Source organism: Lathyrus oleraceus, chromosome 2 (genome assembly GCF_024323335.1).
Source record: "Lathyrus oleraceus cultivar Zhongwan6 chromosome 2, CAAS_Psat_ZW6_1.0, whole genome shotgun sequence".
NCBI lineage: Eukaryota > Viridiplantae > Streptophyta > Magnoliopsida > Fabales > Fabaceae > Lathyrus > Lathyrus oleraceus.
The window spans coordinates 18,879,373-18,903,060 of NC_066580.1; the positions used below are offsets into that span (position 1 = coordinate 18,879,373).

The 23,688-nt window shown below is 40.4% G+C and overlaps 1 protein-coding gene and 1 non-coding gene across 2 annotated transcripts; one reads left to right on the forward strand and one right to left on the reverse strand.

The window, feature by feature from the left end:
* Positions 1-15,404: 15,404 nt before the first annotated feature.
* Positions 15,405-16,228, reverse strand: LOC127121075 (uncharacterized). The gene is made up of 2 exons (XM_051051684.1): positions 15,965-16,228; positions 15,405-15,857 (listed from the first exon to the last, which is right to left on the reverse strand). Exons 1-2 carry the CDS (start codon positions 16,178-16,180, stop codon positions 15,486-15,488), a joined length of 588 nt encoding a protein of 195 aa, XP_050907641.1. The 5' UTR covers positions 16,181-16,228; the 3' UTR covers positions 15,405-15,485.
* A 7,139-nt stretch (positions 16,229-23,367) lies between these two features.
* LOC127125014 (small nucleolar RNA R71) lies at positions 23,368-23,474 on the forward strand. The gene has a single exon (XR_007804480.1). It is a non-coding gene; the product is annotated as a small nucleolar RNA R71 (small nucleolar RNA).
* The last annotated feature ends 214 nt before the right edge of the window (positions 23,475-23,688 follow it).

Genomic DNA, 23,688 nt, shown 5'->3' on the forward strand with positions numbered 1-23,688 from the left:
CATCTTTCATGTTGAACACAAATTTAAATGATTAGTGGAAAGAGGTGAAAATGGTCATAAAGTTCAGGTTCCATAGCTGCAAAATGGTTGGGCCAGTTTGGCCTAAATGCTGTCAAAATATTCAGTCTATGATACCAACTTTAGTTGAGTGTATCTTCCAAACAAATGATCCAAATGGGGTGGTTCCAAAAAGGTGTGAAAGAGGACATATCAAGGTACAATTGTCATGAAGAAAGTATTTTCAAAAGATGCCTTTAAGTGCAAGAAAACGGGTCCATAAGTCTTGACAAATGTTTCAGATTTTGGACTTAGAAAATTTTCCAAGTGTTCTAAAATAATGTCTTACTTTGGCCAAGCATATCTTTCTCAATTTTAATCCAAATGAAACAAACTTTATATCTATAGAAAGCTTGGAACAAGAGGAATAACTTTCATTTTGGAGAAATTTTCAAATGGATCTTGCATATTGATGAAAAATGGGCTTAAAGTGGGTGCAAAAACCATAAAAACTTGCCTTAAATGGAAAGTCAACTATTTCCAAATTTGGTAACTTTTCCAACTCCTGATTAAATGATGAATCTATGATCCAACCTTGATCAAATTTCACATGTAGTCTCCCTTAGGCATGAATTTTGAGATTCCACTTTTAAAATGTCAAGAGTTGACTTTTCTGCCCCCACAGTTGACTTTTCCCAATCTGTTTGATTTCCGATTCCATTGATCAATTGAAGCACCTCTGGCTCAAATAAAGTGCTGATTTTTTGCATGTAGGTCCTTGTGGACATATGGAGGGCCATGGAAATTAATTTCACCCAAGGAATCAGAAATAAACCAATTTTATACCAAACCCTAGTTTAGGGCAAAAATGACTAGAAACTTATTGCACTGATTGCCAATGGATCTTTGTGAGATGATTATGAACCTTCTTAGGCCAAGATGCCTCTCTAATCATGACATGAATGAGACCCTCTTTCTTCCCACCAAACATTGCCTGTTGCAGATAACCATGAAACCCTGATTTCTGATTAAAAGCAGATGCACACTCTGTGAGCTTTGAATCTTCCACTGATGAACTGTAGACCACCATAAGATACCTGGACCACCTTGAGACTTGTGTATTTGGAGAGTGAAGTTCAATTCTCGGTCTTGCTTTGTGTGGGCTCCTTCTAGTAAGGAGTGACCAATCAAACCCTGATTTCCCAATACATTAATGCAATATGCAATGAGTATGACCTAATATGATGCTAATGCAATGTGAAACATAATCCCATGCTTCCAAGAAAATGAAGGGTAAATTTTGGGGTATTATAGCTGCCCCTATTCAATCAACTCGAGACCCGAAAGGAAGATAGCAACGGCTTTCGCACTTTCGAGGTATCAAGGGATTGAATACAATAAAAACCCGGAAATTTACACTGAAGTGAGATGAAGTAACAATGCCTGTCAGAATCGGCAAAGAGGTGGTTTTGAACAAGAATCCGTCTGGTACAGTGAGAATCGGTCTGAACACCGAAAAAGAATGTTAGCCTGAATACCAAAATAAATGGTAACACAAAAATAAACATGGCCTGAATGCCGTTCATCAGTCTAAATACTAGAGATAACTCCGATCTGAACATCGGAAGATACTGGATTATCAAACATCGGTCTGAACACCGGGAAACTGGCCTGAGTGCCACTTCGGTCTGAATACCGGAAAAATGGCCTGAATGCCACAAGTTGCGTCGACCTGATCGTCGGAAACTTCTTCGATCTGAATATCGGAAGATTGACCTGAATGCCACTTCGGTCTAGATACCGGAAAATTGGCCTGAATGCCACAAGTTGCGTCGACCTGAATGTCAGAAACTTCTTCGATCTGAACATCGGAAAACTTGGCCTGAATGCCACTTCGGTCTGGATACCGGAAAATTGGCCTGAATGCCACAAGTTGCGTCGACCTGAATGTCGGAAACTTCTTCGATCTGAACAACAGAAAACTTGGCCTGAATGCCACTTCGGTCTGAATACCGGGAACTGGCCTGAATGCCACAAGTTGCATCGACCTGAACGTCGGAAAGTTCTTCGATCTGAATATCGGAAAATTGGCCTGAATTCCACTTCGGTCTGAATACCGGAAACTGGCCTGAATGCCACTTCGGTCTGAATACCGGGAAACTGGCCTGAATGCCACTTCGGTCTGAATACCGGAAAACTGGCCTGAATGCCACAAGTTGCCTGAATACCAGAAAACTTTCATGCCTGTCAACATCGGCAGAAATAGGGAAAATGACAATTGAGGCGGCACGTGGGCCAACGACCCATGCTGGGGATAATAAGTCATGAACAACCTTCAGTCTGAGTACTGGAAACAAACTTCTGGTTTATCACTTGGGATACCGAGAATGTTTTATGTTTCACATGCGTATGTTTGAATTTTTCAATGGCGTAATGCTCCATGCAAATGGAAATGCTATGCAATTTGGGAGGATGCAATGCAATATGATTCTACATGCAAGGGATGCGAAATGCTAGGGAGAATGCCAAGCCGAGGCAAGGAATTCTGCCGGGGAGATGATTACAATCTTCTGGACCCTGGCACTGTTGTTGGAGATGCATAACTCAATGAAATCTGTGGGCAGATGACTGGCCATGCGGTGTTCTGGCAATAATACCGAGACTCTGACTAGGGAGATAATGGTATTGAAAGTTTGCTACTGAGGAAGACGACAGTGGTTCTGACAACCATAATCTGCGAGAAAGACGACTCAACAGGGGAAGCAAACACCGATACGGTAATGAGATTCTGCTTCAAGGAAAGAAACCCTGGATCTGGCATCAAGATCATCGATCTGGCATCGAACTCTGAGGAGCAGCCGCTTCTACTGGGAAGATACAGTCTGGCACTGTCAACTCCGCTGGGGATATACAGTCTGGCAATGTCAACTCTACTGGGGAGTGTATAATCTGAAACACCTACTTGGGGGAGCACAGTAGTGAGAACCTGCTGGGGATTGAAGAATCCAATGCTCTGACTAGCTCTACAGGGGTAAGATGCTAAACTCCAACTGCTGAAGCAAAACATCCGCGATCATCTGCTGGGACCATTAAGGAAATGCCCCAAGTGTACCTGTCTTGAATAGACGATCCGAAGCACTTAAAATTTACAACAATTTTAAATGTTCATTAAGCATGTACCTGTAAAGCTCCTATGTTTCATGATGCAATGTTTATCAAAAATTCGGACGTCATTTTTGCAAACAAAACAGTTAAATGAAAATGAACACAAAGATGTACTGAATAACATGATTTTATTGATCGAATAGCCTCTGAATAGGCATTTACATCAGGAAGCAATCCATGGGAAGAAGTAATCACACAAAAGATAAAAACAGAAATTAATCTAATGGCAATGTGAAATGGATTTCTATCGGGTTCTAATTCTGCTATGACTCGCTCGTCTTCAAGGTCCTCCAAATGATCAGCCTTCTGAAAAAGGTGATTGGACTGTTTCTTATCCTTCGAAAGTTTCCAGTTATCGACACGATATGAGATTCATAACTACTCAGAACACAGTCATTCGCTTAATCCCTAACTTTTGCCTGGATCGCCCTTTCGGGTTTTCAATCCACCGGGATACCCATTTTTGCCTAAGTTGCCTTTTCAGGTTTTCAACTTACCGGGTGTACAATCTTTTCATTTTTAATCCCTAACTTTTTCCCGAACCTTTTTCCATTTTCTTGGTTCGTCGGGATGCCCATTTTTTCCTGGATTATTCTTTTTTGTCCAGCGGGTCTATTTTATGCGAAGTATTTTTTTAACTGCATCTGAGTTCACAGGGGAAGTGAAGTCTTCACCATCCATAGTTGCAAGCATTAAGGCTCCACCATCGAAAATCTTGGTGACAATATATGGTCCCTCATAGTTAGGAGTCCACTTGCCCATGTGATCTGTCTGAGGAGGAAGGATCCTTTTCAACACTAAATATCCGACTTGGAAACAACGAGGACGCACTTTCCGATCAAAGGCTCTCTTCATCCGACTTTGATACAATTTCCCATGACAAATGGCTGTCATTCGCTTCTCTTTGATAAGACTCAACTCATTGAACCTTGTCCGAATCCATTCAGCTTCGTCTAACTTGACATCCAACAAGACTCTTAGAGAAGGAATCTCCACTTCAACAGGTAGGACTGCTTCCATACCATACACAAGGGAGTAAGGGGTTGCCCCGGTCGATGTACGCACTGAAGTACGGTACCCATGCAAGGCGAAGGGTAGCATCTCATGCCAATCTCTGTACGTAACGACCATCTTCTGCACAATCTTCTTTATGTTCTTATTTGCTGCCTCAACAACACCGTTCATCTTAGGACGATAAGGGGAAGAATTGTTATGTTGAATGTTGAAGTTCTGGCACAACTCCTTCATCATTTTGTTATTGAGATTAGAACCATTATCAGTAATGATTCTTTCGGGAATCCCATAACGACAAATGATTTCTTTCTTAATGAATCGGGCAACCACATGTCGGGTGACCTTCGCAAATGACGCTGCTTCGACCCACTTGGTGAAATAGTCGATGGCAACAAGGATGAAGTGATGCTCATTGGAGGCAGTCGACTCAATCTTTCCAATCATATCAATGCCCCACATAGCAAACGGCCACGGCAAAGACATCACATTCAGAGGCTTCGGCGGCACATGCACCTTATCAGCATAAATCTGGCATTTATGACACTTCTGAGCATATTTGAAACAATTGGATTCCATGGTCATCCAGCAATAACCCACTCTTAGCAATTTCTTAGCCATTGCATGTCCGCTGGCATGAGTACCGAAGGAGCCTTCATGAACTTCCTGCATTAACATGTCCGCTTCGTGTCTGTCTATGCATCTGAGCAAAACCATGTCGAAGTTCCTCTTATACAGCACATTGTCTTTGTTCAAGAAGAAACTGCCTGCCAATCTTCTCAAAGTCTTTTTGTCATTGTTGGATGCCCCTGCAGGGTACTCTTGATTCTTCAGAAAGCACTTGATGTCGTGATACCAGGGCTTGTCATCAATTAGTTCAGCAGCAAACACATATGTGGCCCTGTCAAGGCGCATGACATCGATCCTGGGAGCATGGTTCCACCGAATCAACTTGATCATGGAGGATAGAGTAGCAAGAGCATCTGCCATCTGGTTCTCATCACGAGGTATATGATACAGTTTTACTGTTATGAAGAAAGTCAACAGTCTTCTCGTGTAATCTCTGTAGGGGACCAGAGTAGGCTGGAGAGTGTTCCAATCACCGTTCACTTGATTGATCACTAGAGCTGAATCTCCGAAGATATCTAAAGTCTTGATTCTCAAATCAATGGCTTGCTCAATACCCAAGATACATGCTTCATACTCAGCTTCATTATTGGTGCACTCGAAAGTCAGACGAGCGGTGAAAGGCATGTGGGTACCTTTCGAAGTAGTAAGGACATCATCAATTCCACTTCCTCTGGCATTGACGGCCCCATCGAACATTAACATCCACTTTTCGTCTGGATCAGATCCCTCCTCAACAACTGGCTCTTCACAGTCTTTCATCCTGAGGAACATGATGTCTTCATCTGGAAAATCAAACTTCATCGGCTCATAGTCTTCAATCGGTTGTTGAGCAAGATAGTCTGACAGAATACTCCCCTTGATGGCTTTCTGGGATGTATACTGGATGTCGTACTCTGTCAGTACCATTTGCCAACGAGAAACCCTTCCGGTGAGAGTTGGCTTCTCGAATATATACTTGACTGGATCCATCTTGGAGATCAGTAAGGTTGTGTGAGTCAGCATGTATTGTCTCAATCACTTAGCAGCCCATGCAAGTGCACAACATGTCTTCTCAAGCATTGAGTACCTCGACTCGCAGTCTGTGAATTTCTTACTCAGGTAGTAGATGGTATGCTCTTTCCTACCTATTTCGTCGTGTTGACCGAGAAGACAACCCATAGAATTGTCAAGTACTGTCAAGTACATAATCAGCGGTCTCCCTGGGACTGGAGGCATAAGGATAGGAGGATTCTGCAAGTACTCTTTTATCTTCTCAAAGCTTTTTGACAATCATCATTCCACCTGATGGCCTGATCTTTTCTTAGCAATTTGAAAATTGGCTCACACGTGGCTGTCAGGTGAGAGATGAACCTTGCAATGTAGTTCAACCTTCCTAAGAAGCCACGAACTTGTTTCTCCGTTCTTGGCTCAGGCATTTCTTGTATAGCTTTTACTTTGTCAGGATCCACCTCAATCCCTTTTCCACTAACAATAAAACCCAGCAGCTTTCCAGATCTCACCCCGAAAGTACACTTGTTCGGGTTAAGCCTCAGCTTCAATTTCCTTAAGCGCTCAAACAGTTTCTGCAGATTCACCATATGTTCTTCTTCTGTCTGAGATTTGGCAATCATATCATCCACATAAACCTCGATTTCATGATGAATCATATCATGGAAAAGAGTCACAATCGCTCGTTGATATGTTGCCCCAGCATTTTTTAGACCAAACGGCATCACCTTGTAGCAGAAGGTGCCCCATGGGGTTATGAAAGTTGTCTTCTCCATGTCTTCTGGTGCCATCTTAATTTGATTATAGCCAGAAAAGCCATCCATGAAGGAGAATACCGAGAACTGAGCCGTGTTATCCACCAAAACGTCGATGTGAGGTAATGGGAAATCATCTTTGGGACTAGCTCTGTTCAGATCCCGGTAGTCAACACACATCCGTACCTTTCCATCCTTCTTAGGTACGGGAACGATGTTTGCAACCCATGGCGGATAATTGGTAACTACTAGAAAACCTGCATCCAACTACTTTTGCACTTCTTCTTTTATCTTGACAGCCATCTCTGGTCTTGTTCTTCTGAGCTTCTGCTTGATCGGAGGACAACCCCCTTTGAGAGGCAAACGGTGTACCACGGTGTCTGTGTCCAGCCCTGGCATATCCTGATAAGACCAGGCGAAGATGTCAACATACTCTTGCAGCAATTTAATCAAGCCCTTCTTCACATCATCTTCCAAAGTAGCCCCTATCTTGATTTCTTTCTTGACGTCCTCGGTGCCAAGATTAATCACTTCAGTAGACTCTTGATGTAGTTGAATGACCCTTTCCTCCTGTTTTAACAACCTGGCAAGCTCTTGATGTGGTGTTTTTCGCAAGTATACGATCGCGTCAGAGTAATATAAAAGATTGTCGAATCCACAGAGACCAAGTGTCAATATATCGTTATCTATTGTTATGGTGTTTATCAAAGGAAATCAGAATAGGTGTTTTTAGAGTGTGAAGTGAAAAGTAAAGTATTGAATAAAGTTTAATTAATAAAGACAGGGTCGAATGTAATTCACGTAATCAATTAATAATCCAAGTACTTGCTAATAGAACTACTTATGGGCAATGTTTTCTACTTTGAAAAGAACTAATTTAACGGGAACTGTCGCTTTCGCGTATTCAGAACCGAGTTGTACTCCCTAATCAAACCCTCTTATTGTCACTTATAAAAAGGCGCGCGTTGCGTTAGAGTAGTAAACCTATTTTTAAGAAATATAGTATCTTGACTAAGTTGAAAAGTATTATAACCTGGATTTCTTAACCAAAAGAGGTTCTTGCGAACCAGACTCTAAACTTATAAACGCGTCCGAAAATAGTTTTAAAATCTCTTTTCTTCTTAAGTTAAAATCTCCTAATGAACTAAACAAAGCGCTTTCGCTGTTTTTGAAATAGTTAAAAACAATTAAGTTTAAATAGACGTTGGATGGCTTTCGATCTTACCCAACGGAATTGAAGTGCGGGAAACTTAAGTTGAAAGTTAAAATAGCCCTTAAGTGCTTCTACGAACAATTGTACGGATTATCGGTTCAATTACGATTCTTACATTCTAACCTTATAGATTTAGTTAGACATGGTAAAGTAAAAGTGCATTAATTTAAATAGAAGTAGTGCGAGTGCGGAAAGTAAATAAAAGTAGTGCGAGTGCAGAAAGTAAATAAAAGTAATGCGAGTGCGAGGAAATAAATAATTTAAAGCGAGTGCGAGGAAATAAAGAATTTAAAGCGAGTGCGAGGAAATAAATAATTTAAAGCGAGTGCGAGAAATAAATAAAGTAAAGCGAGTGCGAGGAAATAAATAATTTAAAGCGAGTGCGAGAAATAAATAAAGTAAGGCGAGTGCGAGAAAATAAATAAGATAAAGACAAGTAATAAAAACCTGCTCCAATCGGAGGGTTGAGTAAATTGCAAAGCGGAAATGAAAATGGCGGCAGGATTAACTTCCTTCCAAAGTGCTCCAAACTCGATTACAGACTCTATCACAGACTCGATTACACAATTGTGATAACACTTCAATGTGAAGCGATTACCACTTTAAAATACTGAATATATGCCTAAGTGAAACAAAGTTGCTCTGAGTTTGCCTTTGTTCTAAGTTTGGATGATTGTAAAAGTGATTTCGAGTTTCTATTTATAAGCAAGTAAAAAGATGGAAATGACAAGGATGCCCTTCAACTTGAAAATGAGAGGGAAAACTTTTCCTCTTGTGGCGCCCGCCACAAGGCCATGACGCCCGCCACAAGGCCAATTTGAGGTGTCTTAGTGGAAGTAGTGGGGAACGTGGCAGTTGAGGGAGGTTGAGCTTGGACACGTCATGGAAGGGTCTATGGCGTCAGCCAAGGGGCAAGCCACAAGTACAAAATGCTGAACTTTAGGGTTTTTAGATCTTTTTCACTCCTTTTCTCGATCGGGGCTCCGATTAAAATAAAAACCTGAAAACAAAGGAAAACATAGCAATAACACAACAAAATAACAATAAAACAACTAGAATGCATGTGAAATCGGAGTCGAAAATACGGTAAATTTCAGTGTTATCAAACTCTCCCATACTTAAACCTTTGCTTGTCCTCAAGAAAAATATTAAAAAGCTCATAAAAGAAAGACTGGTGCAAACGAGTGCTTCAGGTAAAAATTCTAAGTTCAAGTCGGGATGCAATGATAGGTACTAACTGAGTGAACTAAGGGTATCATGATGACACTAATCCGCAAATACAAACATAGACTTCATTCCTATATTGACCAACCCATATTATCCCACAATACCTAGGCCTGCCTCTTCATCTCTTTTTGTGTCCTTTTCATTCAGGCGCAATCATATTAAGCCCGTTATCCGTACATGCTTCGTAGTAGAGTGGCCTGTTAGTGATTATGATCTGAGCATGGGGTTTCTGGCACATAAATATGTGTAAACCCTTTTATTGGACCCAACTGTAATTATGGGGGATCGGATCGTAATCCGCCCTACCGAGTTCAGTGCCAGATACCTCTGAACCAACTAACAGTGGGTAAGTTTTTCTTTTTCTTTTTCTTTTTTGTTTTTGTAGCAAATTTTTACAATTCTTTGGTTTAAATGACTTTGTGAGGGTCACCTATACCGGAGTTGCCTTTTTGCTTTCTTTTATTTTTTTGTTTTGCTGGATCATTCACTTATTTGCATCGGTCCCCTACATAGAGGATGCGTAGGCCGGAGCTGACTGCTGAGATAAACTACTGAGGACTTATACGGAAATGATGATTAAGGCCATGGTATATGGGGTTTCGGGAGTGGTTCCTATATTTACGAAGTCTATGGTGCTAAAATAATACTGATGTTTCGCAAAGTTCTCCCAAGTCACCGCATCCTTACTCAAAACATGTTTTTAAAACCTGAAAACTTTCGGAATAACACTGTTTTCTTTTGCAATTTTTTTTTCTTCGGTGGGGCTAAAGGTATGGGGAGGTAGGATTGTACTAAAGATCTACTATATTTGGTGACTCGTCAGACTCATGCATTATACTAAAAAGCAAAATAAACAACTAAAAGGAAATAAAAATAAATAAATTATCTAAAAACAGCAAAGAAAGATGATAAAGGAAAAAAAACGAGAAAGGTAATAAAGAAAAGACGATAGAGTCTCCTCCCACACTTAAATCGAATATTGTCCCCAATGTTTCGAAATAAGATAAGGGAAGAGTTACCTGATAACCTACTGTTGACCACTAGTGCCCTCGCCATCCTGAGGTGGACGACGAGATCGGGTACGACGACGGTCTCTCTGATCCATCCTCGCCTGCAGGGCATCCTGAGCGGTCCTCACCTCTCGAAGGTTACCCAAAATGGAACCCTGAGTGTTTTCTATGAGAGCAATATGCTGACGATGATGGTGTTGCTGACGGGCTTGTGTATTTGTGATCGTTTGCAGGGACTGTAGAACAGTGTCGTAGGACCTGTCTGTCCTCCGCTGCGACTGTTGCATGAAGCTCATGTTATTCGCCAGCTGTTGTTGGATGGTAGAGAGTAGGTCGTCACGCCTCTGCTCTCTAGCCATGTGGTCACGCCACATCTCCTCCGTAATATAAAAGCCAGGAGCGGTACCTGCAGAAGAAGAAGATGGTGCGGTGTGTGGTGGTGAAGGATGATGGGGGGACACATGGGGTACAGGAGATCTCTCTCTCCGATCATATTCATCATCAGTGTCATGTCCCGCCTCATCAGAAATGTTAGGAGGAAGAGGACCCAAAACAGGTGGAGCATCCAAAGCATAGATCCAATTCCTTTCATCTCGTACATCTGTACGTCTAGTGCACGGTAAAACAACAGATGGAATGGCTACACCATGAACCATAAGCATATATCCTCCTTCTCTCCAAAGCATAGGTCCAATTCCTTTCATCTCGTACATCTGTACGTCTCAGAAATTTTAGGTTAATTGTGCGAGGTGGTAAGGGGTCTAAGGTAGTCGTCTCATTGTTCAGGTTAAGTGCCCGAGCAATAGACGTAATCAATCCACCAAAAGAAATTGGTCCCGCTTTATTCAAAGTTAAAGTCATATGAGCAAGCATGAACGGGACCGAATTAATTCGTCTATTTGTGAGGCTTCCTTGTAAAAATAGAAGCTCTCTAGCATTAACCTTATTTGGATTCTCCCGACCAAAAATAGTGCAAGCCAACAGATATCTAAAAACTCTGATGGCCGGGTTATGGATAGTTGAGGCAAGAACTCCTTCAAAAGAGTTTATGGAAGTGTTTGATAATCGCTCCCAGAAGGAAAATACCTCAACTGACCACTCTGAATCCAAAGGGGCCTCACAAATAGCACCGTCCCCATGAGGGATTCCTAACAAGCTGGCTAGTTTGTCGGTACTAAATTCATATTCAACAGCAAACATTCTAAATCTGACAGTACCAACTGTGCCAGCAGTGTTAGGGTTGACAATATAAATTAAGGAACTCAAGAATTCAATTGTAAATCGCTCATAGGTGGGTTCTTGGTTGGAAAAGAAATTATGCAATTCTAAGTTATCTAATAAATGAAATATGCTATGATAGATACCTAAAGTGTGGAGACAGTTTTCGTCAACATACCTTGTCGGGAGGATCTCCCGATTTTGCAACCGTTCGATGATTTTTCTTTGTCTATCCCCCGGTTTCCCTCCTCGAAGAATGAATCCATTAAACTCCATTTGTGTAGCTCGTGAAAAGTGATGAAGAAGATGAAGTGGAATGTGAAAAGGTTGGATTTTTACGAAATCCGACGGATGAAAATGAAAATGGGAATCGGAAAAATGATTTGTACGGTGTGGTGAGTAGAAACGTATGAGCTTTTTGTGGGTTCAAGGATGTTTTTCCAAGGTGAAAAAATGGGTTTGGAAGGTTGTAAGGTGTGAAAATGGTGAAGAAAGGGGTTCTGCCCCAACCTTTTACAGACGCTGTGGCGGGCGCCACAGGGTCTATGGCGGGCACCACAAGGCAAAATCTGGCTGGGCCGGATTTTGGTCCTTTGGCTTGGGCTTCTCTTTGTCTTTTGGCTTTGAGGGGTCCGAATAGCATTTGTCTTGTGATTTTCCTAGCATCATTGACTTGCATAATTTTTATAGAAGTAAAAATAAAATAAAACAGAAATTAAATATTAGATTAATAAATAAATATCCTACTAAATATAAAAAATGCAAATAAAGCAAATATAAGACATCTATAGATAAAAGTAGAATTATCAATGTATAGACGTAGTTTATATAATATTCCAAATGCGATAATATAAAATAAGTTATGTAAATACGAGAAATATAAAAAAGAGATAAAATAAGATGAAATGGTGAGATCATATAGTAGGGATGTCATCTTCCTGAGAGGATCCACGGAGCATGGCTACCTCCTGCCTGAGCTCTGCGATCTCCTGATATAGACAGTCGGCTTCAGTAGCATGGGTGAGATCAGACACTCCCATCTGTAAAGGGAGGTCAGCCACCTCCTGTCTAAGCTCTGCGATCTCTCTACGACACTCAGCAATCTGCGTGCGGATGTTGGGGGTCTGCAATGAAAGATTATTAGAGAAAACAGTGATCCTGGGAGATGGTGGTGTAGGCGTGTATTCAGCAATGGGTGGTGATCTCGGCTCCTCGACAGTCTCTCCCTGGCCCTCTAGAGCATAACTCCAATTCGCTGGATCATGCACACTAGTCATCATAGGATCTGGCAGTGTGAAATAATGGATAGCCTCGCTGTCGACCAGCAATCGGAACTGACATGGGTGGAAAGAGGCTCTCCTCATCAACCCTCTGGTCAGACAGAAGTCGATGTCCATGGTAGTGTACCCACAGTAGATCCAGAGATGTGACAGCTTGCGAGACAGACCTAAAGCGACAGCAATCTGCGTGATGATTCCGCCCACATGGATGACTCCTTCGGTAGATCTGGAGATACCGCTGAGACTATATAACAAAAAGTTCCTACAAGCTACTGGGTGAGACTGGGATGCATAAAATAGTAGGGAGATCTCCTCTTCACTCAGTAATGTATCTGCATCCGGTCTTCCCAGGAAGGAATGTGCCAATATCATCTAAAAGTATCTAAAGGCGGGGTTATGTATAACATGAGACAACTGCGTAGATGGATCCTGGCTTCCGCCACCTGATATATCACTCCAAAACTTCTCCACCTCCTTACCCAGAAAATATCCCATAGGTGTCTCCGGGATAGCATCAGGAGTGGTCTGGAAGCCCAAAAGGTCGCCGAACTCTTTCTGGCTGAAAGAGTACTCAACTCCAAAGAGCCTGAAAGCAGCATACTCATCTGGTCCAGAGTATGGGTCATAGTCGAATGAACTCAGGAACTCCAATGTCAGGTTCCTGTAGGTGTTACTCAAGTCATCAGTAAACTCGTCCCAGTGAAGCTGATGGCTAAGGAATCGGATACTCGGCTCGATACCCAGTGCCTCCATACAGTGCTGATCGGGATAACGTGTGGGTGCCATAGGGCGCTGATACAGAGCGATGTAGCGCTCTCTCTGAGCATTATCTCTATAGGCCACGTGCATATCATCGAAATCCTGCATCCTGTAAAAGTTAAGAAAGTGATCCTGAAAATACAAACCATTCAAATTTTTAGTCTCGATGCAAAATATGATAAAATAAAATAAAAATAAAAATAAATAAATGCGAAAAAGTAAAATGAAAGAAAAAACCACGGGTTGCCTCCCACGCAGCGCTTGTTTAATATCATTAGCTTGACGATTAGAATTTATACACCTGTAGTAGTAGGAATTGGTGGATCAATCAGGGTGTGGCTTGAGTAGTATGCTGGAATGTCTCCTCCTTCGTAGAGCTTCAGTCTTTGTCCATTTACAACGAATGGACTACAGGTATCGTTCTTGATTTCCACGGCTCCGGATCTCAGAATCTTGGATACTTCGAATGGGCCAGTCCATCTAGAGCGTAGCTTTCCAGGGAAGAGTCGTAACCTAGAGTTGAAAAGGAGAACAAGATCGCCTATATTGAAGTTTTTCTTTACTATTCTTTTGTCGTGATAGGCTTTTGTTCTTTCTTTGTATATTTTTGCATTCTCGTAGGCCGATTGCCTAAGTTCTTCTAGTTTATGAATGTCTAGGGTACGCTTTTCTCCAGCGGCTAGGTAGTCTAAATTCAAAGTTTTAAGGGTTAAATACACTTTACCCCCCTGTAATGTTAGCGAGTTTAGGGTTACCCCCTGGTAAAGTTATTTTTTCAATACCCCCCTTATGTTATGTAGATTCCTTCATAGAACCCCCTAATATCCAGGTGGCATGGAATCTTGGTTTTTTATTTCAGACGTGGCTTTTTAATTTTTTTATTTTCACATGTGAATCTTCATTAGGTCTCCAGCATGGCATAAACTAGAAATTAGGGTTCCAAATCCATCCCTCTCTCTCTTCGTGAAATCCATCCCTATCCCAAATCCATCCCTCTCTCTCTTCGTGAAATCCATCCCTACCCCAAATCCATCCCTCTCTTCATCTTCGTCCGTGTCCCCTTCATCTGGGTTATGGGTGGCAGCAAGGCATCTTCCACGAGTGAAGTTGGAAACGGCTTACCAAGATGTGGATGCAATGAAACCATGAAGTTGTTGGTCTCCAAGTCAATTGAAAACCCCGGTCGCAAATTTTGGAAATGCAGGAATTATATGGTGAGCAATTTTGAAGCATTTTATTATTTTGAGTTTGATTTCGAAATTAATTGTTGGTGGTGTTTGTCTCAAATTGCAGAATGGGTGCGGTTTATTTTTGTGGGATGATTTGGTCAGTGAGTTTGCAGTGAAAGAAACCAATCCGTCCGGATGCCGCCAATGTGAAGTCAACAAGGCTTATTTGATTGAATTTGCTAAAGAGATTGTTGAGCAGATAGATTGCAGAGTCGGAAAGCTTAACAAGTTAGAAAAACTGAAGAAAAAGATTGCAATGGAAAAGAGGAAAAATTTATGGTTAATGTTTGTAATTGGTCTGTCATGGATGTTGATAGCAGCTATGGTTAAGTTAGTCTAATGAGTCTGTCATGTAATTGTTATGTCATTAGTGTTTTTCAGCAATGTAATGTTGAACTTGTAATGTGTTCATCAATAAAATGTAATCTGTTCATCAATCTTAAACTGTCAGTGCAACATCATTATTTGATTAAACTTTCAGCATTCAATCTACCAATAATGACAGAAAAAAGTTATATCATAATGAAAGAGCAAAATTGCAAAATCATCAGAAAACTACAGAACAATTTTATAGTCAGTAATTCTAAAGAAAATATGACATAGTAAACATATAAATAAATTGAAATATATTAATGTAGTCTATCTCTTAAACTTTTTCAGTGCAGAATTCAAGGTGAATGTAATTAAATACTTTGGCTTTTTCTTTAGGTCCTGCAGAATTCATGGTTTTGTTGTAAGATTAGTGCATAGACTAGCCATGGCTCTCTGCAGAATTCATGGTTTATGAAAAACAAGAAAAAAATGTGACAGACTAGCCATTGTGTTTTATAGACAATACACACCAATAATGTTAAACTGATACATTAGAATTGATCATCACAGTAAGTGCATATGTTTGTTACAAAAGGATTACAAAATACATGTCTTCAAAGATCAGTTGGCATTACAAAAGAGTTTTCAAAAAGGATTACAAAATACATAGCAGAAACATAATAATCAGTCCCTCATTTTGAGGTGGGTATGTCTTCATTTTCTGGTAGGGTAATTGGTTTGTCACTAGATATTCCTTCACCTGTTATGGGTCTTTTAAACCAACTCAACTTGATCCTCTCACTTTGCCTTCTTTTGATGATAGGTTTTTTTTCAACCCTTTTTCTGGATTGTTTTGTGATTGAGGCAGCCACACTAGATCCTGTTTGACTCATAATAGTTGGAACAGGCATATCAGTTGGAGGCTGTGGATCAGTTGGAACAGGCACATTTGTTGGAACAGTCATATCAGTTGCAGTTGGGGCAGGCATATCAGATGCAGTTGGCATATCATTTGCAGTTGGCATATCAGTTGCAGTTGGCACATGTCCTTTTTTAGGTTTTCTCTACAATGTAAGACACAATGTATGGTTGTCATCACAATGCATATCACAATGAAGAATGTAAGACAGAATGTAGAATGTAAGACAAAATGTATATCACAATGAATTACCTTTCTTTTAAGTGCATTGGGATCCTGAGTGGTAGCCTTACAAGTCATAGCATTGTGACCAAAATTATCACATTTGGTGCACTTATATGCAACACCAGATCTTCTCTTCCTTGCACCATCCTCTCCACTTTCTCTTATCCTAATCTTCTTAGGTCTACCAGGACCATTTTTATATGCAGGTGGTAGAGGTGGTTCCATCTCAACTTCTGGCCACATATCTTGACCATTGATTGGACTTACTGAAAATCCATAACATAGTGCAAACTTTTCTCTTGTGTAACAAGCATCAACAAATTCATCAGGGTTTTGCTTTCTATAACTCAGAGCAACTACAGCATGCCTACATGGAATTCCTACTAATTCCCAAAAATTACAACTACATGACCTTTTAGCAATGTCAACAATAAATTCATGTGTGTTGTAACTATGTGTAACCTGAAAAGTCTCAGCAATTGACCATGTTGGCAACCAATGACCACTATTGAACACCTCATTATCTAACCTTCTCCTAGGTATTGGCATCACCTTATGTGGCCAATTTTCTAGTTTACTTGCAGAGGTGGATAACCTATTCATCAGATATTTTCTTATCCAATCACACATTGTGAGTATAGGTTTGTCCCTAGCAGCTAGAATGGTAGCATTAAAAGACTCTGAGATATTATTCATCAATGTATCACATTTAGGGTAAAAAGAAAAGGCATGCTTACACCAGCTTTTGGTAGGAACAGCCATCAACCAAGTCCAAGCATTGGGATCTGCATTCTTCAATTCATTCATCTTTTGGACCCATGCCTGATAGTATGTGGCTTTAGCAGCTCCCATCATTAAATCTCTAATAAGGGCTCCTCCACCAAACCTTTTCTTGAAATTAGCATACAAGTGCCTAAGACATAATCTATGCTCAATAGTATCAGACAATTCTTCAAATACAGCCACAAGTCCCTGATACAAAATAGAAATTTTTTCAACATTTAGAGAATAGAATAATTTGCAACAGAAAGATAGAGTTAAATACATACCTTCTGTTGATCAGAGATAAATACATATCTTCTATCCTGACCAATGTCCTCCATTAGTAGTTGTATAAACCATCTCCAACTCTCCTTTGTTTCATTTTCAACCACACCAAATGCCAAAGGGAAGTATTGATCATTAGCATCCCTGCCTACAGCAATAAGTAATTGTCCACCATACTTGGTCTTTAAGTGACATCCATCAACCCCCACAAATGGTCTGCATCCATGAATAAAGCCTTTCTTACAGCCATCAAAACAGAAATAAAATGACCCAAACCTTGGTTGTATGGATGGACTAGGTCTTTCTACATTTATCTTCACAGTGTTGCCATGGTTTACCCTTCTTAGTTCTTCTGCATACCTCCATATGGAAGCATACTGATTGTCAGCATCACCTTCAATTATCTTCTTGGCAATTAGCTTAGCCCTCCATGCTTTTGCAACAGTAATACCCACAGAATATGTTTGCCTCATATCTTGGATGATGTCTCTTATCCTGACTGTATCAGAAGTTTGCATCCTCTTTACCACATGCTTGGCCACCCACTTTGAGCTAGCAGACTTGTTGTTCAAAACCCTAGCACATGTGTGCTTATGTACAAGTTTTTTTATAGCAAAAGTCTCCTTGTGGCCCACCTTAGAGCATAAGACTAAAAACCCACATTTATGCTTACACACCACCCTTACCCTATCTCCCTCATTTTTCACAAAAGAAATTTCCCTCCCATTAAGCACTGACCACTCACGGATAGCTGCCCTAAAGTCATCAAGTGTGTTGAATTCCATACCCCACTTGAATATAAAGTCTTTGTTTAGATGCTCTTTCCTAAACCTAGCATACTTGGGCCTTTCTTCATCACAAGAATCATCTGGGTCAGAACTATTCAACTCATCACTATAGTATACATCATCTGAATCCATACTCTTATTGGGCTCCTCCATACTGTTATTGGGCTCCTCCCTAATAGGCTTAGTAACATCTATTCCTTCAAAACCATCAAAGTAAGCAGTAGCTCTTTCATCTTCACTGTCATCTAACCCCTTTACCTTCTCCTCATCTAACCCATCAATTCCATTATCAGGGGGGTGGTCATCATCATTCACACATTTAGGTTCCCTATCAGCAGGGTCCATGTTCCCAGTACTATGTTCAACATACAAATCTCCTTTCACATTCATTGCACTAAAGTATAGAGCAAAATCATCAACAACATCATCATCTTTCCTAATCAGAAAAAAACCATCTTGAATTTCTAAAACTTTTGTCCATACCCTAACACAATCAGCCTTATACCCTAACCTACTCAACAACTTCTCAATGTTATCCATGTTCCAATTTGAAACATGTATCCCATTAACTGTCGTATCCGTACCCCCTCTGTATATAATTTCTTCTTCAAAAACCCTGTAAAATTCACCCCCATGGTGGAGTGTAACACTAAAGTGTTGTGAATCCTGTCAATATATTATACCCACATGTCAAAGATTGTTGATTTCAAAATTTTACCCTACGACATTGATGAACTTCAAATTTTTACTAACCTCGGACTTTGGACACTTCACTGAGCTCGTCTTCACTGAGCTGGATCGCTTCTTCGTATTCGCTGAGGTTGTCTTCATCTTCGTCTTCACTGCGGTCGTCTTTCTCGTTTGCTTCGTTCCCTGCATTCTTCTTCTTCGTCTTCGTCTTCCCCTGGAAATTTCGTCTTCGTCTTCCCTGCTATGTTCAGAACCCTAATTTTCTAAGGGGGTATTTGAAATTAAAAAGTGTAAAATGACACATAATCACTTTAACAAAATTAAAAATATGCCAGGTGTAGGACCTCTTATTAGATTCCATGCCACCTGGATATTAGGGGGTTCTATGAAGGAATCTACATAACATAAGGGGGGGTTTACAAAAAATATTTTTACAGGGGGGTAATCCTAAGTTCTTCTAGTTTATGAATGTCTAGGGTACGCTTTTCTCCAGCGGCTAGGTAGTCTAAATTCAAAGTTTTAATGGTTCAATAGGCCTTCTGCTCTAACTCGAACGGTAAGTGACAGGATTTTCCATAAACTAGTTGATAAGGAGTAGTTCCTATAGGGGTTTTGAAAGCGGTTCTATAGGCCCATAATGCTTCTTGAAGCTTCTGCGACCAGTCTCTCCTAGAAATAGGAACAATTTTCTCTAGGATTTGTTTTATCTCCCTATTAGATACTTCTACTTGGCCACTAGTCTGTGGGTGGTATGGTGTTGCTACTCTATGCCTAACTCCATATTTTCTTAAAAGTTTGTCAAATATTCTCGATATAAAGTGTGATCCTCCATCGCTTATGACTAAACGTGGTGTTCCAAATCTAGGGAGTATATAGTTTTTAAAAAGATTGATTACTACCCTAGTGTCGTTTGTGGGTGCAGCTATAACTTCAATCCACTTAGACACATAGTCTACGGCTACTAAGATATACCTGTTTCCTAAGGATAGTGGGAAAGGTCCCATGAAATCTATACCCCATACGTCAAAGAGTTCTACTTCCTGAATGTTTCTTAGAGGCATTTCATCACGCCTTGAAATGTTTCCTGTGCGTTGGCATCTATCACATTTGACAATGCAAGCATAGACATCACGCCACATGGTAGGCCAAAATAGGCCAGCTTGAAGAATCTTGGCGTATGTTTTAGAGGTGCTCGCATGTCCACCATAGGGTGCAGAATGACAATGCTTGATAATATTATTTACCTCTTCTTCCGGAACGCAACGGCGAAAAATGCCATCTTTACCCGTTTTGAAAAGGAGCGGTTCGTCCCAATAGAAGTTTCTCACATCGTGGAAGAATTTCTTCTTGTGGTGGTAGTCAAGATCAGGGGGTACTATATCAGCAGCTAGGACGAAGTTTGCATACCAGGGTACGTTACTTATTGCTAAGGAATTTGGGGGATGCTCATGAGGGCTTAGGTTATCATTTTCAATGGTTTCTACTCTAGCTATCAGTCTATCATAGGCGAAATCATCATTTATGGGTACTAGTTCAGGTTTTAGATGTTCTAGCCTAGAAAGGTGATCGACTATTACATTTTCAGTGCCTTTTTTTTTATCTCTTATGTCTAAATCAAACTCTTGTAGTAATAGAATCCATCGGAGTAACCTGGGCTTGACATCTTTTTTACTTAATAGGTAACGAATGGCAGCATGATCGGTGTAAACTATAATTTTTGCTCCTACTAGATAAGATATAAATTTGTCTATAGCGAAAACTACAGCGAGTAATTCTTTTTCAGTTGTTGCATAGTTAAGTTGGGCGGCATCTAGGGTTCTACTGGCATAATAAATGGCATGTAATTTTTTATCTTTCCTTTGTCCTAGAACGGCTCCAACTGCATAATCACTAGCATCGCACATTATCTCAAAAGGTTCTGACCAATCAGGTGGTTTCATAATGGGTGCAGAGATTAATGCTTGCTTTAAAAGATTAAATGCGTCATTACATTTTTCATCGAAAATGAATTCATCATCTTTCATTAAAAGTCCAGTTAAAGGTTTAGTTATTTTGGAGAAGTCCTTAATAAAACGCCGTTAGAATCCAGCGTGTCCAAGAAAGCTTCGGACTTCTCTGATGGTTTTTGGTGGTTTTAGGTTTTCTATAACTTCTATTTTAGCTTTATCTACCTCTATACCTTTTTCAGAAACTATATGTCCTAAAACTATTCCTTCGGTTACCATGAAATGACATTTTTCCCAGTTTAGCACGAGGTTCACCTCCACGCATCTCTCCAGGATTTTCTCAAGGTTAGCAAGACAATTGTGGAAATAAAATCCGCAAACCGAGAAATCGTCCATAAACACTTCCATGATACCATTAAGGTAATCTGCAAAGATTGACATCATGCAGCATTGGAAAGTAGATGGGGCATTATAGAGGCCGAATGACATTCGTCTGTAGGCAAAGGTTCCATAAGGGCATGTAAAGGTAGTTTTTTCTTGATCTTCGGGGTGGATGGGTATTTGGAAGAATCCAGAGTATCCATCTAGATAACAGAAGTAGGAGTGTCTAACTAGGCGCTCCAACATCTGGTCTATAAATGGTAAAGGGAAATGATCCTTCCTAGTTGCTTTATTTAATTTTCTATAATCTATACACATCCGCCATCCTCCTTCTAAACGTTTTGCTACATGTTCGCCTTTATCGTTTTGCACAACTGTGATGCCTCCCTTTTTAGGTACTACATGCACAGGGCTCACCCACTTACTATCCGAGATCTGGTAGATTATACCTGCCTCAAGTAACTTAAGAACTTCCTTTTTAACAACATCACTCATTATAGGGTTTATTCTTCTCTGATGTTCTCTAGAGGGTTTTGAATCTTCTTCTAGTGAAATCTGATGCATGCATACGGATGGGCTTATACCTTTCAGGTCAGAGATATTATATCCTAAGGCTGAGGGATATCTTCGTAAAACGTCTAAAAGTTAGTTCGTCTGCTCTTGGCTCAAGGTAGCACTGACTATAACTGGACGGTTCATCTTTTCATCGAGGAACTCATATCTCAGGTTCTTAGGCAGTTCCTTAAGTTCTAAGGTTAGTTTCTTAGGGCATGGCATAGGATCTGGAGTAAGGGATAAACATTCGTAAAGGTTATCATCAATGTAGGGTTTCTTAAAGTCATCATCTTCCCTTATGAGAGTTGATGGTAACTTAATTATTTTTATAATTTCTTTTTGTTCTAATTCTCTAACACATTCATCAATGATATCTAAGGCATAACACATCACAGGTGCCATAAGAAATTTCGAAAGTATAAATTCTATTTTCTCGTCACCTACCTCAAATGTCAACTTTCCTTTCTTGACATCTATTATGGCTCCTGCAGTCGATAAGAATGGTCTACCTAGAAGAATTGGTATATCATTGTCCTCTTTGATGTCCATGACAACAAAATCAGTAGGGATAAACAATTGACCTATCCTAACAGGGACATCTTCTAAAATTCCTATCGGATATTTAACAGATCTATCGACTAACTGAAGTGACATCTTAGTGGGTTGTAATTCTCCTAAGTTTAACCTCTCACAAACTGCTAAAGGCATTAGGCTCACATTAGCTCCTAAGTCTAGAAAAGATTTTTCGATGACATGATTACCCAAAAGGCAAGGAATGGAGAAATTCCCAAGATCTTTATCTTTCTTTGCTAATTTTTCCTCGGAAATAGCATTACATTCCAAAGGCTTTGGATCGTCAAGTCTACGTTTGTTGGTAAGGATGTCTTTGAGAAACTTTGCATAAGAAGGTATTTGGGTGATGGCTTCTGTGAAAGGGATTTCTACATGAAGTTTTTCTATGACTTTAATAAATTTTTGATATTGTTTATTGATCTGGGTTTGTTTGAGTCTTTGCGGATATGGTATAGGTGGTTTATATGGCGGGGGTGGTACGTAAGTTTTATCTTTAGGTTCTTCTCCTTTCTCTCGACCTTCCTGGTTTTCAGATTCCTCTGGTTCCTTTACTTCGTCCGGGGGCTTGGTACATTCCTTAGAAGTTTCGGGTTCACTCAATCTAGGGTTTGGTGGCTCATCATAAGCGTTCCCACTTCGTAGGGTAATGGCGTTGGCTTGTCCTCTCAAATTTTGTTGAGGTTGTCCAGGGAATTGTCCTCCAGGTGTAGTCTGAGGGGCTTGGTTTAAAGCTACCTGAGAGATCTGGGTTTCAAGCATCTTAGTATGAGTAACTATTTGGTCAACCTTGGTTCCTAACTGAGTAATCAATTCGTTAACATGAATGTTTTGGTTCATGAACTCCTTGTTTTGTTGGGTTTGAGCAGTGATAAAATTTTCCATAATTTTCTCAAGGCTCGACTTTGGTGGTACAGGTTGCATAGGTTGATTTGATCTTAGGGCTTGATAACTAGGTCTCAGAGGTGCATTATTTTGGATTGGGATATTTTTTTTATAGGAGAAGTTCGGGTGATTCCTCCATCCAGGGTTATAGGTATTCGAATATGGGTTCCCTTGGGTGTAGTTCACTTGCTCAGAGTGAGTTTCGTTTAATAGACTGCATTCTGCAGATTGGTGTCCTTTGGTCCCACATATCACACAATCCGACGAAACTGCGGCTACAGTATTCGGGTTTATGCACATATGCTCAACCTTAAGGGCTAATGCGTCCATTTTAGCTTGCATCATGTCTATAGAGCTTACTTCATGCACTCCTCCTTGGGCTTCCTTCTTCTCAACTGTCGCTCATTCGACTCCCCATGATTGATGGTTTTGAGCCATATCTTCGATGAGGGCACTAGCTTCAGGATAAGGTTTGTTCATCAGAGCACCGCCTACGGCAGCGTCGATGGTCATCTTTGTGTTATAGTGAAGTCCATTATAGAAGGTTTGAATGATTAACCAATTTTCTAAACCATGATGTGGGCATGCTCGTAACAACTCTTTATATCTCTCCCAAGCTTCGAACATCGATTCTCCTTGGTTCTGGGTAAATCTAGTTATATGGTTTCGAAGAACGGCGGTTTTACTCGGGGGAAAATATCTAGCAAGGAATAATCTTCTAAGGTTATCCCAAGTCGTAATGGAATTGGGTGGAAGGGAATCTAACCATGATAGGGCTTTATCTCTGAGGGAAAAAGGGAATAATCTTAAACGTATTGCCTCAGGAGAAACTCCATTGGTTTTAAAAGTTTCTGCTTATTGAAGAAATATTTTTAAATGTTGGTTTGGG